The sequence below is a fragment of the Phasianus colchicus genome, chromosome 17 (genome assembly GCF_987193195.1).
Source record: "Phasianus colchicus chromosome 17, bPhaCol1.hap1.1, whole genome shotgun sequence".
Classification (NCBI taxonomy): domain Eukaryota; kingdom Metazoa; phylum Chordata; class Aves; order Galliformes; family Phasianidae; genus Phasianus; species Phasianus colchicus.
Genome location: NC_143452.1, coordinates 12,388,266 through 12,402,536, shown reverse-complemented (window position 1 = coordinate 12,402,536; position 14,271 = coordinate 12,388,266). Strand labels below are relative to the sequence as shown.

The window sequence follows — 14,271 nt, the reverse complement described above, 5'->3', positions numbered from 1 at the left end:
TGTTTCAATGCATCTTCTCAATTCTACGATGTAGTATTCGTGATTCCTCGTTAAAATATTTGTCAAACCACTACAGGGCTATGGGAGGAGTTACCTATAAAAATCTGATGGTCTTATTTTTCCCTGCTGTATTTTGTTCCAAGGCACCGAGATTCTCTGTTGCCTGACATTGTTTTCAATTGTTCTGCTTTATCAAAGTATTAATTACCAACTATACTTACAAATAATTGTGTCCTTTGGTCTGGACCGAAAAGGTACCGCATTCATTCTCCTTGCTGACACTCACATTACCACCTGACAAAGGAATTGTGCTCATTGCAGGGTTTGCATTCTTGCTCTCTGCTCCCAGACCTATGCAATATAAAGTCAGTTCTCCTTCACGTAGTTGTACCAAGTACCTGAAGGGCAGGGAATGAATATACAGTTCATTTGGTGCTGTCTACTTATTTGCACAATCACTGTCTCTGTTAAGGCCCTTCCTACTGTCAGTAAGCCTCCACATTTTTCTATCATTATTTCTCCATGAAGAACTGATCCTGCTCTCCCTCATTCCCACGTCTCACTGAGTAGAAAGCAGGCACAATGCTCTCCACTGAAGGGTTTCCATCAGAAGTGACAGTGCCCAAGAGTGGGCATTACCTGTCCTAATGCTAAATTATTCCCTGCAGAAGTTCCCAGACCATACGCAGTTTCATTTGCAGCAGAATCTCCTGCTTTGGTCTCTTTTAAGGTTCAGCTCTGCTGTTTATGGCAAAGGCCTCACACTCACTAAGTGTGGGGCTTTACCATATATGTATTTTATTCTTATTTCAGAATTTGCATTCTCTTTTTTCCTGGGGTTTACCGAGGTTTTCTTTATCATTCTGGCAGTTCCATCAGCCTTCCTTTCTCTCCACCCTCTCTAAGGTGTGGCCAGTTGGTTAAGGTTTATATGAGGAATTTAAATGGGTTTTGCAGCACCAGAACAATTAAACATAAAATATGAATTGCATCTACTCCCACATAAACAGTCAAAGTGATATGAACTGTTAACAGAGCTGGCCATTATATCAACCTCTCCTTTCTTGGAAGCAGGGACTTAAAGTTCAAACGCGTCTCCAAATGTTTCCACCATTATTTATTTTGCCAAAAAAAAGAGAGGATAAATACCAAGCGGAAAGCAACAAGGGCTTTGCTTCACGAGATAAATAAAAAGCAATTTTTCTTTGTTAATGAACTTACTAAATGCTGAAAGGTGCCAAATCCCGTGACGCACTTGGGGGCAGTGCACACAAGACGTACAGCAGTAGCCTTTTAAAAACAATTAAATCATTACATGTGAAGTTTTTTTTTGCAATAATTGCCCCGTGCAGATGATTACAAGGTCAATTTTTTTTTCATTAGTTTTTTTTTCTAGGTGTGCTTTTTTTCTCCTCTCACTTGATAGTGTGAGCCATGTCAGCCCACGGACAAACAGAGCAACTGTTTTAGAAGGCGGCTCAGAAGAAGGTACGGTTCATACTTCACCCATTCAGTGGACATAAAGGCGTTCTGCTGCAAATCCAGCACTCCTTCATGCACCACGTCACATTCTGCAGCTCTCTCCAAGCAGGGCTCCCCTGGCCTCCTGCATGAGTTACTCTGCATCACTCTGCTCAACAGGTACATTATCTATAGAACAGGAGGCAGAGAGAGTGTACTTTCCATATTAACCCCCTCGAATCAGACATTAGCAGGTGGGTTTTTCTACTATAAAAATGATAGACAGCACTGTAACAAGCACCTAAATAGGCAAAATTCATTTACGTAGAATAAATAGGCCTTTCTATGATGCTGAACTGCTTAACTGCAAGTGGTTGTTATGCTCTCAGCCCTATCAGTGCAAGGAGAATGCACCTTGCTCTGAAGAGGCTACTGTGAAACACAGTTTTACTTCTTGAATTTGTGTACAAAGCAATCTAAGGCAATCTAGACTGTTAAGCTCTATTAAGTGCCAGCCCAAGGAGTACCTGACCGATTTACTGTGAAATCTGGAATGAACCCAGCAGAAAAGTGAAAGCATGCCTATGTCTGTAAGTTGCATGGATAAAGGTGAGTATGAATTTAAAGCACTCTGGTTATACAGTGCCTTATCTGAGTGCCATTGCTATGGAACAAGTGCACTTTTTAAAGTCCTTCTGCTAGATTTAATCTATTTTGAAAATCAGTCTGATCAACCACAAGGTGCCATTCATCTAGAATGCAAGTTCCTGCCTGTGTTGTGAGCTCTGAGCTTCCCAAAGGACAAACCCCTCAGCAAAAAGCTTCTTACAAGTGGGTTACATCAGCAGTTTGGGCACAAACTCTTCCATGTATTTAAGAGTCCTGACCAGAACCGTGCAGCTGACTTCAGTGCTTCAGCAGCGGGATGAGATGAGCTCCAAGAGTTGCCCACCCCCAAGCACAGGCAGCACCTGCACTTGTGCAGAAGATGGGTGTTCATTTCACCCCTTTGTTTTCTCCAGTCTCAATTTAGCTTAATGACACAAATTATTTGGAACATTTGAAGGAGTTGAAACCTCAAAGTGAAACTTTTCAGAAAACATCAATTAAAATTCAACTGTGTATGGCATCAGTTCTGTTTCCTTGATTTACTGCAGTCTCAAACCCACTGCAGCCAAAGCGTTGAAAAAATGCATCTGTTTTCATCCCGCACCCTGGGCTGGCTGTACATCTGCAGTTTCAATGGCCAAACTTTATCCTGAACTCACATCTCCTTTGTTCTATGTACCACCCTCTATAGAATAAAGACACGCTACATCTTTGATTGCACAATGCACAACACAATTCCCATTAATGTCTGGATCCTGCCAGGTGCTAGCATAATATTAGCTGTTATTTATAGCAATCTATCTCTGGCAGTGTAAAAACCTTACCTTCCTTTTGTCATCAAGAGACACTGCTTCCAGCTCGTAGTCTTGTCTCCCATGAAACACAATGCTGAAACGTCTTCTTTCAGCATCCTCACAGGATTTGACTTGTGAGAAAGGGAACTGCTTCTTAATAATTCCTTTTTCAATGTTAAAAATTGTCTTTGTGTTGAAATCAATCTGGAATAGAAAGTTGTCATTACTTGATTCCATTGCTTCTCTACACTGGAAAGGGAAGAGATCATCCCAAGTATTATCACACAAGGGCATGCAAGCCATGGAGTAGCCCAGCATGCATATCCATTTTGCCTATGATTAGAATAAAAAATGGCATTGCCTCACCGAGATAATGTACTGTATTTGTTGTATTCACAAAACAGATACTCACTGTAACTGTGTTTCCCTATTTCATTTGATGAATATACATCAATTTATCACTATGAAATATTTATTTTTAAATTCTCCCTGCCTTATTAACCCCAGTGCAAAAGCTTTCCAATCAGCAGCATCTCAGCAGAGACTCACTTACTGCCCCATTCAATGATGTGAAGGTGCTTATTTTTGTAACGACAGCTTCTGTGTCAGGAAAAGAGGGCACTCTTTGGAGATTACCTTCTGACACAAACATTATTGTTTAGAGATCTGATCTAACAAGATTTTTGCCTGTGCTTCTGTACAGACATACACATGCATACAGAGTTGGAACAATATTATTAGCCAATAAAGTTTTTGTTTTGTTTTGTTTTTGCTGCCACAGCTATGACAATTAAAAATTGGTTGTTCCAAAATAAGATTATCATTGCTCCACTGCACAGTTTTATTGATACAGATCCCAGTATCTTTTCTGTGTGCTCGTCCCTGCTGAGCAGAAACAGCTCCATGCATCAGTAAGATGTGAACATTATCTCTGAGCTTTGCATCAGCACATGTGGCTCACAGGGGACAAATTCGGATCTTGCCCAAATTAGACATTTACCTGTGGTCATGAATAGTTTCCAGTGTCTTTCATTCACATCGTGCAGACCATGCTAACCCAATGCTAGTGCCCTGTCCTCATTTCTGCTTATCATTAGAAACCTCCAAAGCAGCACCACGCTCGTTGTTATCTCTGAATTTTGAAGGCTGCTGGTAACTAAAGGACTGCAATTAAACTACTCTGAGTTTCCAAAATGACACTCTCCATGGCTATGACAGCTTTCTCCAGTTTTCCATCAGCTTTGCGTCTAACCAAGTCATCTTTTAACTCTGAACATTTGTGGATATTGCAAGAAATAACATTATGCTTTCAGAGCTGAGATGTAGTAAAGAAAAAACACCATTTAGCACGTTCATATGAAGGTACATAATGTCAAAAAAAAAAAAAAAGAAGAAGAAGAAGAAAGGAGCTCACAGGACAGAGTAACGAGAGATGAAATGCACAGTCTGCCAGATGAAACCTTCCCTGTAAAAATGTTTTACCATGCTTCACACAGCCTCAGTGAAGCAATAAAACAGAAAGTCTGCTTGTCAGAACCGTGGAAAGATAGTCATCAACACAGTAAAACCAAAAAAATCCTGTGAGCAGAGTCAGTCAATAAGGTATTTACCTTTCCACTGTGTTTGCTTTTGAGCAAACAGCCGGACCAGGGAATGCAGCACTCCCCACACAGCCCAGCTTGTCAGCTCTGAAAACTGCAGTCCTCTCTTCATACACCAGAGAGGTACAGATTTAGGATCAAAACTGCATGTTTCCGTAAAACCACTATCAGAACTTTTAAGTACAGACCGAAGATCCTCCTTTTGTTAGTTTTGTCACATAGCCCTGCTAGAAGAGAAGGGTGTAATTTGTGAAGTACTATGCAATCTGTATCAGCAAATATCTACACCAAATTAAGTGCTATTTTAAAATTAAATCCTTTACACAATGCTTTGCATCTTCAACTGGAATGAAGCTCAGTGGATGACTGCACTGAAGTTGATGAACCCCCTCCAGTTCCCACCTGCAGAGGCCCTGTGCAGGAACATAAGATGGACGACATCTCTTTTGGAGATATTTCTTCAGAAGTATGAATTATTTGCATTACCTGCAAAATTCGTTTCTGCCACCGATAGTGTTTGTATTTGTAGATGCTGTAGTTAAACAGCGAGCCAGTTAGCAAATCCTGTGAGTCCTGAAAAAACAGAACAGAAATCACCACAAGGTCCATACTCTATTATTTTTGTCCACTCAAATACAGTCATGTTGTCAGGTGAAATCTCCCTCAAGTGAGCACTGCTCAAACCAGGCTTTGTAGAAGTGCTCCATGTGGAGACTGATGGAGCATCCTCCTGGTCTGATTTCACAAACACAAACAGCCACAGCTCCTGCTGAACTACTGAAGAGATCACAGACTTGGGTGGGAAATAAAAGAGAGAGCAGAGAAGAGGAAGATGAAGAAGACAAGAGTGCATTCAGTCACACTAGGGACATTTCCAAATACATGACTATGAGCCATTTATTGGATGCAGTAGCAAATTAAGGCAGTCTGTGATTTAAAGAAACTTATTTACATGCCCTCAAATGTAGTGCACTGAAATGGCAGATCTTTGTTCCTTGTTATTGTGTGAGGGTTACCTAAGTTGTTATCTGATCTCTTGCACTAGCCATATGGTTTGCTTGGATGGGGACTACTACTCTAATCTTCAGGAAAAGACAATGACAAGAAGGTCATGAGTCAGACACACAAAATTGCGTTCATTTCTTATAATTAATCATCACAAAAACATCAAAGCAGCAGACATAGAAAAGGAACCCTTCCTCTTCTTATTCTGAGAAGATATGCCCACATAGTTCTACACCACTGAGCTTAACGTTTTTGTTGCCTTTTTATAAAGCATATGCCACTTCTTTATCTGTATTTGTTTTTGCTTCTCTTTCTACTTCTGTCAAGCCAAGAAGTTAAAGAGCAGTTTAGAGATCTCCAAAAATTCCCCAAATCACCAGATTTAACTCAAAATCACCACTAGTTTCTACCGTGCAAAAAAAAATCCTAAGATTTCACTCCTTGCAGGAGATAATCCCATAGGAGGGTGGTTCAGAAACCCAGGCTAGAAAAGGAAATAATGAAAAGCTCTGCAAAGTTCTCAGCTGACCCTTCTGTGGTGTGATGATGGAGAGAGATTGCAACCAGAGAGATACTGGACTGAGAATAATTAGAGAAACAGAAGGCTGATTTATTAATGTACAGAAGTATTATTCAGGGGATAATAAAGCTCCTGTGGACACATCTGGTGTAGATTCAAACTACTTCATCCAGGTAATGACATGAATGTAACCACAGCACCTACATGAGACATCCATGGGATAGAACACAGCTAACCTGAGTGCGGCAGCAGATTTTAGCCAGACACATTTGGTCATCAGCTGAGTGTTTGCACAAAGGGAGACTAAAGCTTTGAAAGCAGGACAGACATGCTCCTAACATTCTAACATTCTCCTAACCAGGCTTTCCAGAACATGCTTGTACATTTGAATGGCTTGCAGAATAAATCAAAGAGTGACCTTACCTTATCGGTGTACATTTCTTTCTGTGCCAAATGCAAAGCTCCTTCAATGCTCACTTCTTTATTTTTCACCATGTTCATAATTTTGAGGATTTTCTCCTGGCTTAACTAGAGAAAAGTCAATCAGATGTATTTAGAGACTGTGTTTTCATTTGGCTGTTGAGGACACGGACTGCTTGTGATAGTCACAGCTGCACGATCTGCCATAACATTACAAGTTCGCTCGTACTTTACGTTCTATCCACAATCTACCCAGTAAATATAATCTCCCTTTGAAACCTGGTGAGAATCCACAAAATACCAAATACCCAGAGGTCTTTATTTTAGAAGATGGGTGGTAATATCTGGAGACAAAACTGCCAGGAGGAAATCTGAGTGAGAAAATGTGGGAAGAAGTGAAAACATCAATTCTGCATGCTTGCCAGTGTCTCACCCTTAGCATAAAGGATTGTATACAAAGAACATGAAAGCAAAATCAGACCATATGACATTTCCAAGACGAAAAGGGGAGAAACTGATATCTACTACCAGGTACAGCCATCACATGAACTTATCTAAATACATTAATGAGCAGACATTACACTTCCCCTTTCTTTTTGAAGCAAGAGCTGGGAGAAGGCCTTCCCTGCACCCCTTCTGGCAGGATGAGGGGATGACTGAAACAGAGGCAGCTCTGTGGCACGCAGCCTGCTTGTCCTACACTTCGCCTATATCCAGAGCTCCACAAGCGCAGAGCTCTCTGCCCCAGCCCCAGCTCTCAGCCTCGGAGCCAAACAAGGTCTCTGCACCCACCCAGGTACTGCCACGAGTCTGGTGGGTGATGTAAAAACCACCACTGCCATCAGTGACTCATCAGTCCACGTGCTGTCTCTTTTTCCCAGCTGCATCACAACAAACAGTTTAACTTTCCCGATTTCCAGCACGTGAACCTGTTTCTAATCAACCTGAATGTTTTTTACAGCCTACAGATAAAATCAGGAGTAAAGGAGAAATATTTTGTTTTTAAAGCCTCAGAACTTTCACTGCTAATATCAAGGTAACTTATGGCATAGCTTGTGGCAGCAAATTGCAATGTGAACAGTTAGGAAAACCAAAAAGCAGTTTGGTAATTCCTTCATACATGCTGAGGCACACAAGGTTCCTACAATTAACTCCACATTCTGTCTCTGAATTTTAAAAGGCCATATATTTACTGCACACCTACACTGTATACGATTAGATCTTAACAAGATAATTCCTCATTGGACTCTGCGTCAGCTAACAAGAATGTGGATATATGTGAGTTGGAAAATATAGTTTCCTTAGGGCTATATCCTGCCAGCTTCAAATGCAAGATCCTATTTATACAGGACTGCAATTCCTGGCAGAAAGTTGAACGGTATTTTCTGCAACCATTGGGCTCTTTTGTAAGACAAAGCACTCAAGGACTTTGCACCACAGTGAAAATGATAACCTAAAGAGAACATCATAGCCCTGTGTCAAAGGCACAATCAGATTAAAATAAAGAAGAGAAGAATTCACCTCCTTCACTTCAGCACACAAGTAATGTAATGCAGGAGCTCTGTTTTCACCTGAATTTCACTGTGATGTTCAACAACACAATATATTGTGTGTATCTTTGGGAATGCTTCCTAGGAATGGACAAAAAAACACAGCAGTTTCAGCTTCCAAGCTGTCCTCTGGCAAGCAGGCTCCATTCTGCAGTGCACTGAGCACTGGGCACTTCAAGGCCCATCTTTCTGGCAAATATTCTATCCTGGACTAAGGAACCTTACCACAGCACGTCCCAAACACCGACATTCTCTTGTAATGTCTCTGTTTCTGCTCTGTATTGTTGAAAATTCTCAAAAGGTTTTTCTTATCACGTACGATTTGCAGAAATGAGTGCATCCTTAGCTCTACAAAATACTCATCTCTTCATCCTGCTGATGTTCACCAAGGTCTCCTTCACACTAAGATGAAGTTCTGCTTAACATGTTTTAATTTTCTTAATAATACACGAAGAGAAACGTTTGCAAAAGTGAAGCAAGTCCTTTTGCATATAGCAGATTCAGGAAGGTGGGTTATTCAGTGTGACTGCTGGCACTTAATGCACTCCCCAGAGAGCTCACAAAGCACAGTGGCTGGTACAGGCTATTTTCAACAGGACCTTGTTGTTTTACTGCCTCTGTTAGCTCCCTCTGCACATCTGTAAGTGATGGGGAGGTGGGGGGGGAACACTTCAAAAGATGACAGAGGTAAAAATAAAGGAGGCACATTTCAGCTTATGAGATCAGTCAGAATTGCTTGTCAGAGATCTGCCTGGCCTGCTCAGGCTTTTGGCAGCCACGTGTTAGCATGGTATGGAGAGACTTGAGTAACAGACCCTGACCTTTATGGCTCTGTGCCTGCAGGGCTTTTCTTCCGGCTCGTCACAATTTTTATAATGCTCATTTTTGTGTTTATTTTTGATGTTTTTTCCTGTTGCGAAGAAATAAGTTCTGTCAAATTATCCACCAAAATGCCACCAAGTCAGATCGTGTTGTATTGCCTAATAGAAGGTGACTGGTGCAACCAAACAGAACGTTTTTATGCAAGGTTAGATTTAAAAAAAAAAAAAAGGCTAAGAAAAGGAAAATTACTTCTTTGTTGTAAAACATTCACGTTAAGGAAATACCTGAGATTGCACTGACAATAAATTTTTTTGCCTGCCAGGTTAAAGAAGTTTGTTTAATATAGATTAAATTTTCATCACTCACCCAAAATTCAGTACGGCCACTCAGCCGCTTCGAAAGAAAACTCAGTGCCCACAATTGCAGGAAGAGTGCGGGGCTCCAGGAATTGTTTGCACAGCCATTACTCTGCAGGGTCAAGTCTTCATATTTTTGGCCCAGATACAGTATAAAATGTGTTCAGTGGCAAGATAAGAGATTTCTGGCTTATTCTTGGGCAGCTGCCCCTGCAGTACTTAACTGACCCCTTCTAGGGCTTCCTGCCACTCCTCATCTCATGGAGGCCCTAAGGGGAATGTGCTGCAGGTAGTCTGAATGCCATGGCATATATCTCTGTAAAGACTTGAGAAAGGTCTCCAAATCTCCCGAGCATCAGCCAAGAAAGTGGGGTTAAAGCCACACGGTGAGGAGTCATTTACAGCTCATTGAACAGATGTGCAGAAGTCGTGCAGAGCATAGGAAACCACTCAGGCATAGGACAAGCTGATATCCTCCTGTGCACCTACACAATTCCCCAGCTGACCAGAGGGCCACCGTGACTCCTCAGCAGTCAGCAAAGACTCCTGGGCGTCTGGGTGGCAATTCAGCTCATCTTAAGACCTGTCTCTCTTTCTCTGTTACCTATAGAGGAATGTGTGCTATGTGATTTTTGCTCAGCTTATTCTTATTCCATGGACCATACCTGAATCATAATGATATGACAGTAGTAATCTAATGCAGAAAGACTCAAACACCCATGGAGATGCGATGCTGTCAGTCAGCTACAAACACACAGGGTTGCAGTTACTGCTAATAGCAACGTGACTCAGTGAGACCTTATTGTGGGTTTACTTAGGTGGAGATCATACCTAACATGCACTGAGCTCTATCACTTCCCGTGACTGCACAGCCAAGTCATGCAGAAATCCTGCTCTCTGTACAAACGAGGAGATGTTTCCATTCTAACCCAGTCAAGCTTTTCATTACTATTGCTAAGCAGTCATTACACTTGTCCTTATTAAAATTAACATTGCAAAACGCTCCTTGTAACAAGCAGAACAGACTAAGAGCCAAACCAGCTGTGGCTGCTGCTGCTCTGAGGGCTCTCCTCTGCACTGCACAGAAGCAGCACTCCATCAGCACTGCCAATGTCAGCCCTCCAAGAGCCACGGGGACTCAGAACGAGGAGGGAGATCCAAGTCATGACTGTGTGTATTTCTTTACAGAGATCTCATTGATTCCTTGGCATTCATCTGACTGAAAGCCATTTGTCCACACCAGAAACATGCAGCTTCAACTCACGTGCCTGATGTGTTTTTGATCCGGCATAGTAATATTTTCATTCATTTTGAAGTTTAGGTTTTTAAACATAGAATTTAATAACAGATTTTGGTTTTCGTTTACAAAAGCAGGTTGAAGAGGCTTAGAGGGCTCTCTGCTCACTTAGTGCCTTCCAGCTATAGCACACATCACTTTTGCAAACCAAATACAGTGGAGAAACTTAATAAGTGCCAGAATACGATGCAGTGATGGACCTCTTATGAAATTTCAAGTAGCAGTTTCCTTCTCTGAGCTGTGATTCTAAAGAAAACAGGTTGCTTTTTTTTTTTTTTTTTTCTATTTAAATCAAAGGCACTGGTTTACTTTATTGTGGACATTTTGCCTTCTTCACAATCCCATGTAGAACACTGCCTGCATGCTGAATGTGTCATGTACATGATTTTAAAGACAGCAGATGCAATCTGGGTTACCTTAAGAGTTCCAGTTCAGTGTTATCAATTTTCATCTCCTTACAGATTCACTTTCACCACATTCAAACTTGGCCCAAAATGTACCATGTGGTCCCATGTGTTTGCAGGGAAGTGGCTGTCTCTTATAACTGGAACAGGCTGTCTTATTGCTGGAACAGCTGCCCAGAGAGGCCGTGGATGCCCCATCCCTGGAGGTGTTCAAGGCCAGGTTGGATGGGGCCCTGGGCAGCCTGGTCTAGCATTAAATGTGGAGGTTGGTGGCCCTGCATGTGGAGGGGGGTTGGAGATTCATGATCCTTGAGGTCCCTTCCAACCCTGGTCATTCTGTGATTCTATGATAACTGGAGTTATCCAAAAAACCTTCACTTGTAATTTCCACACAATATCAATAAAGATGACTGATGTGACATTTATGTGTGGCAATACCTTCTTTTGTAGCCAGTCATAGCGACAGACTAATATTATTTGTCATACAGCGCTGCTATTCGTCAAATAAATTATGCATCTGTAATAATGTTTTGCATTATTTGTTCAGATCTAGAGCTGTCTGAATAATATCTGTCAACATTTATTCAAGGAAGGTATTAATCAAATAGTAGCTTGATTTCCCTACAAAAATGGAAATTCTGCCACTTTCGGTAGGAAATAAAGGAGCTCAAACATACTTTAATTCAATTTATTATATTATGCATTAGTGATTAAGTACCCTAACAAAAAAAATCCTAAAGAGCTAGTCTCAAAAATACGTAGGAATCTAGAATATGAACTGGAGTGAAATGCGTGCAGCACAGCATGCAATACAAAGTAGCACAACTCAACTGGCAGTTCTGCAGAACCTGCAAACATTTCATTCAAAACAACAGCAGAACCAAGGAAGCTGAACTGCCTTACAAATCCTCTGCCCCAACCAACACTGCCATGGCAAGGAGCAGATTTCAAGGACCTACAAGGTCCAGAGAAAATCAGATTTCCTTTTTGTTGTCCAATGTTGTCCATCTCCAAAGCTACAGGAGCACCTCCTGAGCCTGTGTACATGTCTATGCATAAATAGGCCAGAAAACATGGAATCCTCATCTAAATGGAATTGATCTGTTGACAAATATATATGTATAAACCCAGTGAAAATCTGCTCTAAGCTACCTTAGAAAAGACCCAAAAAAGAAAACATCATCTAAGAGAGGTGGCCCTTAACTAAAAGTCTAACAAAAATTGGATGGAAAGCCATGGGGATGAAGAACTTTAACGTGGTTGATAAAAACAAAGTGAGGAGGAAAATCTAAAGGGCTGACAACTGTTCCGTGGTACCATCAGCCTCCAGGAGACTTTGATGAAAAGTCTCAGGGAGACATATAATCAAATTTTATAAAGATTTCACAAAAAAAGACTTCAAGACGTTTTTTTGAGGCTCAGTTCAGCTTTGCAACCACATGAACTTACAACCACTGTGGAGGGAAGGAAAAAGTAGCAACACCTGGTTATGGTTTCCTGTTCTGTGATTCTCACTGATGTAAGCCCTTTCTGGTAGCAAATATTTGCCCATTTTCTGCCCTGATCCTCCCAGCAGTACCTGAAGTAAGAAATAAGAGCAATGAGTTGTAAGCTGCACCTTAGGCTGCGCTTAGTACGAGTGCTAAAGAGTAAACATGTGGGTATGTAGACAGTGAGGAAAGGGAAGACACTTTCGGACTGGATCTGTGTCCTTTCAACCCCACTGTCACCAACAGCTTCTCCAGTAGACCCCAGTCCCTCTGCACGGCAGTATAACAAACAGTGCAAGAGGACATGCAATTTTATTGCATTTCAGTTGTTATTACTACAGGTGAAACCCAAATGTCTGTCAAGCTAGATGACTCAGTCTTTGCAGGACCTATTACACTGCCCTCCACAGAATTTTCCAAAGCCATTCACGTTGATTTGCAGGGAGGGAACCTAATGCAGGAACGTGGCCTGTGCCCTTTTTCCTCTGTGAGAGCACCAGGAGCAATGAGAAGGCTTTGTTCTCATTTATGCCATCGCCCTGGGTTTTCCTCAATCTTTCCATCAACATCTCACACTTCTCAGAGAAAAGTAGGATTGTGCAAACAGGACGGGGTTCTCTGCAGCTTTCCCATTCTTCTCAAAGCACACAGGAACTTGCTCAGAACCAAGCATGCCATCACCTTCAGCCTACACATAACACATCTGTTCCTTCCACCAGCTGCCCTTTACCCCAGGGACTCTCCACCACCAGTAAGTGCTATCAGCTTTCCCAGTGAAAGGGGAACTTGCCACCACTTATTTCACCAGGTAGCAGACTTTCATACGTACAAGTATTGCAACAAGCAGAATGCTACAAAGACTATAAATCGTGCAGGAACACTCTGACAAATTCAGTGATGCTGCAAGCTGATGTATTTTCAGTTCTAGCGTATCAATCTTATCAAATACCAATATGATTATCAAAAACTGCTTTTGCCTACAATGCAGAACACTTTTTTCCTGCTCTCCAGTTATCTTATGGAAATTCTTAGTGCAGAGAATATATAGTATTAATAAATCCCCTCTAACTGCAGCAGAAAGACTGGTTTTCTCCCTCTGTCCCCTTTTCATATCAGAAAACCCTTGCACATCTCACACGTGCCCAGTCCAAAAACTCATTGTTTTGTACCCACCATCCACAAACACTTTCCGATCCATTAAACCAGCCTAAGCTCACACCACATCATAACCAATTACATTAAACAATCTACTACAGAGTTCCTACCAACAAAATACAAAGACGTTGCCAGTCTCCAATACTCCACCTCATCCATTATGCACAACAGAGCACTTCCACACCAGCCATCACCGCTTCTGCCTTTACCTGTGAAAAAGCATCTTGTGCTCTGGTGTTATCCATGGCTGCGGAGACTCTGTTTGTTTCACCAGCATCCCATTGGGTTACAAACTGTTCATTAACCACACTTGCTTTTCCCCAGCACCGCTCTCCTCTGTTTTCTCTGCCTCTCTCACGAAATCTTGCAGCCCACAGTTTTTATTAAGCCTTACTTCCTTTTGTGCTGAGAACTGAAAGAAACATTACTTCCTTATGGCAGCTCTGTGAAAGGACAAAAAAGTAGAAGTTGTTTGCCTTTCTTGAACTGATATTTACGTTCCAGAGGCTTCCTGAGGTCGCTGAGCCATGAACACCAACATTCTGATCTACTGCTGCACGTTGCATCTATCTGAACAACCAACACTTTCCTTACCAAAGCAAATCCACACTCAGTGTAAAAAAGTTTGCCCAAGGAGCTGCAAACACAAACCTTGATCTTCACAGCCGTATCTCCATGCACAGCAGCCACCATCAGCATACATCTTCAAACTACGTGCACTTGGATCTAAGCACAAACACACCTGCAGGTTCTCTTCCCAGATTGATGTAAAAATCAGCAGCACTTT

At 41.7% G+C, this 14,271-nt stretch overlaps 1 protein-coding gene across 2 annotated transcripts in view; it reads right to left on the bottom strand.

Moving 5' to 3' along the window:
• LOC116244525 (uncharacterized) overlaps positions 1 to 13,886 on the bottom strand; it is a 30,395-nt gene extending 16,509 nt beyond the window's left edge. For both annotated transcript variants that reach the window (XM_031616271.2, XM_090151950.1), the window contains exons 1-6: positions 13,694 to 13,886; positions 6,414 to 6,518; positions 4,952 to 5,038; positions 2,895 to 3,068; positions 1,502 to 1,650; positions 222 to 398 (exon numbers count right to left, since the gene is read on the bottom strand). In XM_031616271.2, the coding sequence (XP_031472131.2) occupies positions 222 to 398; positions 1,502 to 1,650; positions 2,895 to 3,068; positions 4,952 to 5,038; positions 6,414 to 6,518; positions 13,694 to 13,729 (728 nt within the window). In that variant the 5' untranslated portion in view covers positions 13,730 to 13,886. The remainder of the gene's footprint in view (positions 1 to 221; positions 399 to 1,501; positions 1,651 to 2,894; positions 3,069 to 4,951; positions 5,039 to 6,413; positions 6,519 to 13,693) is intronic.
• Positions 13,887 to 14,271: the final 385 nt, after the last annotated feature.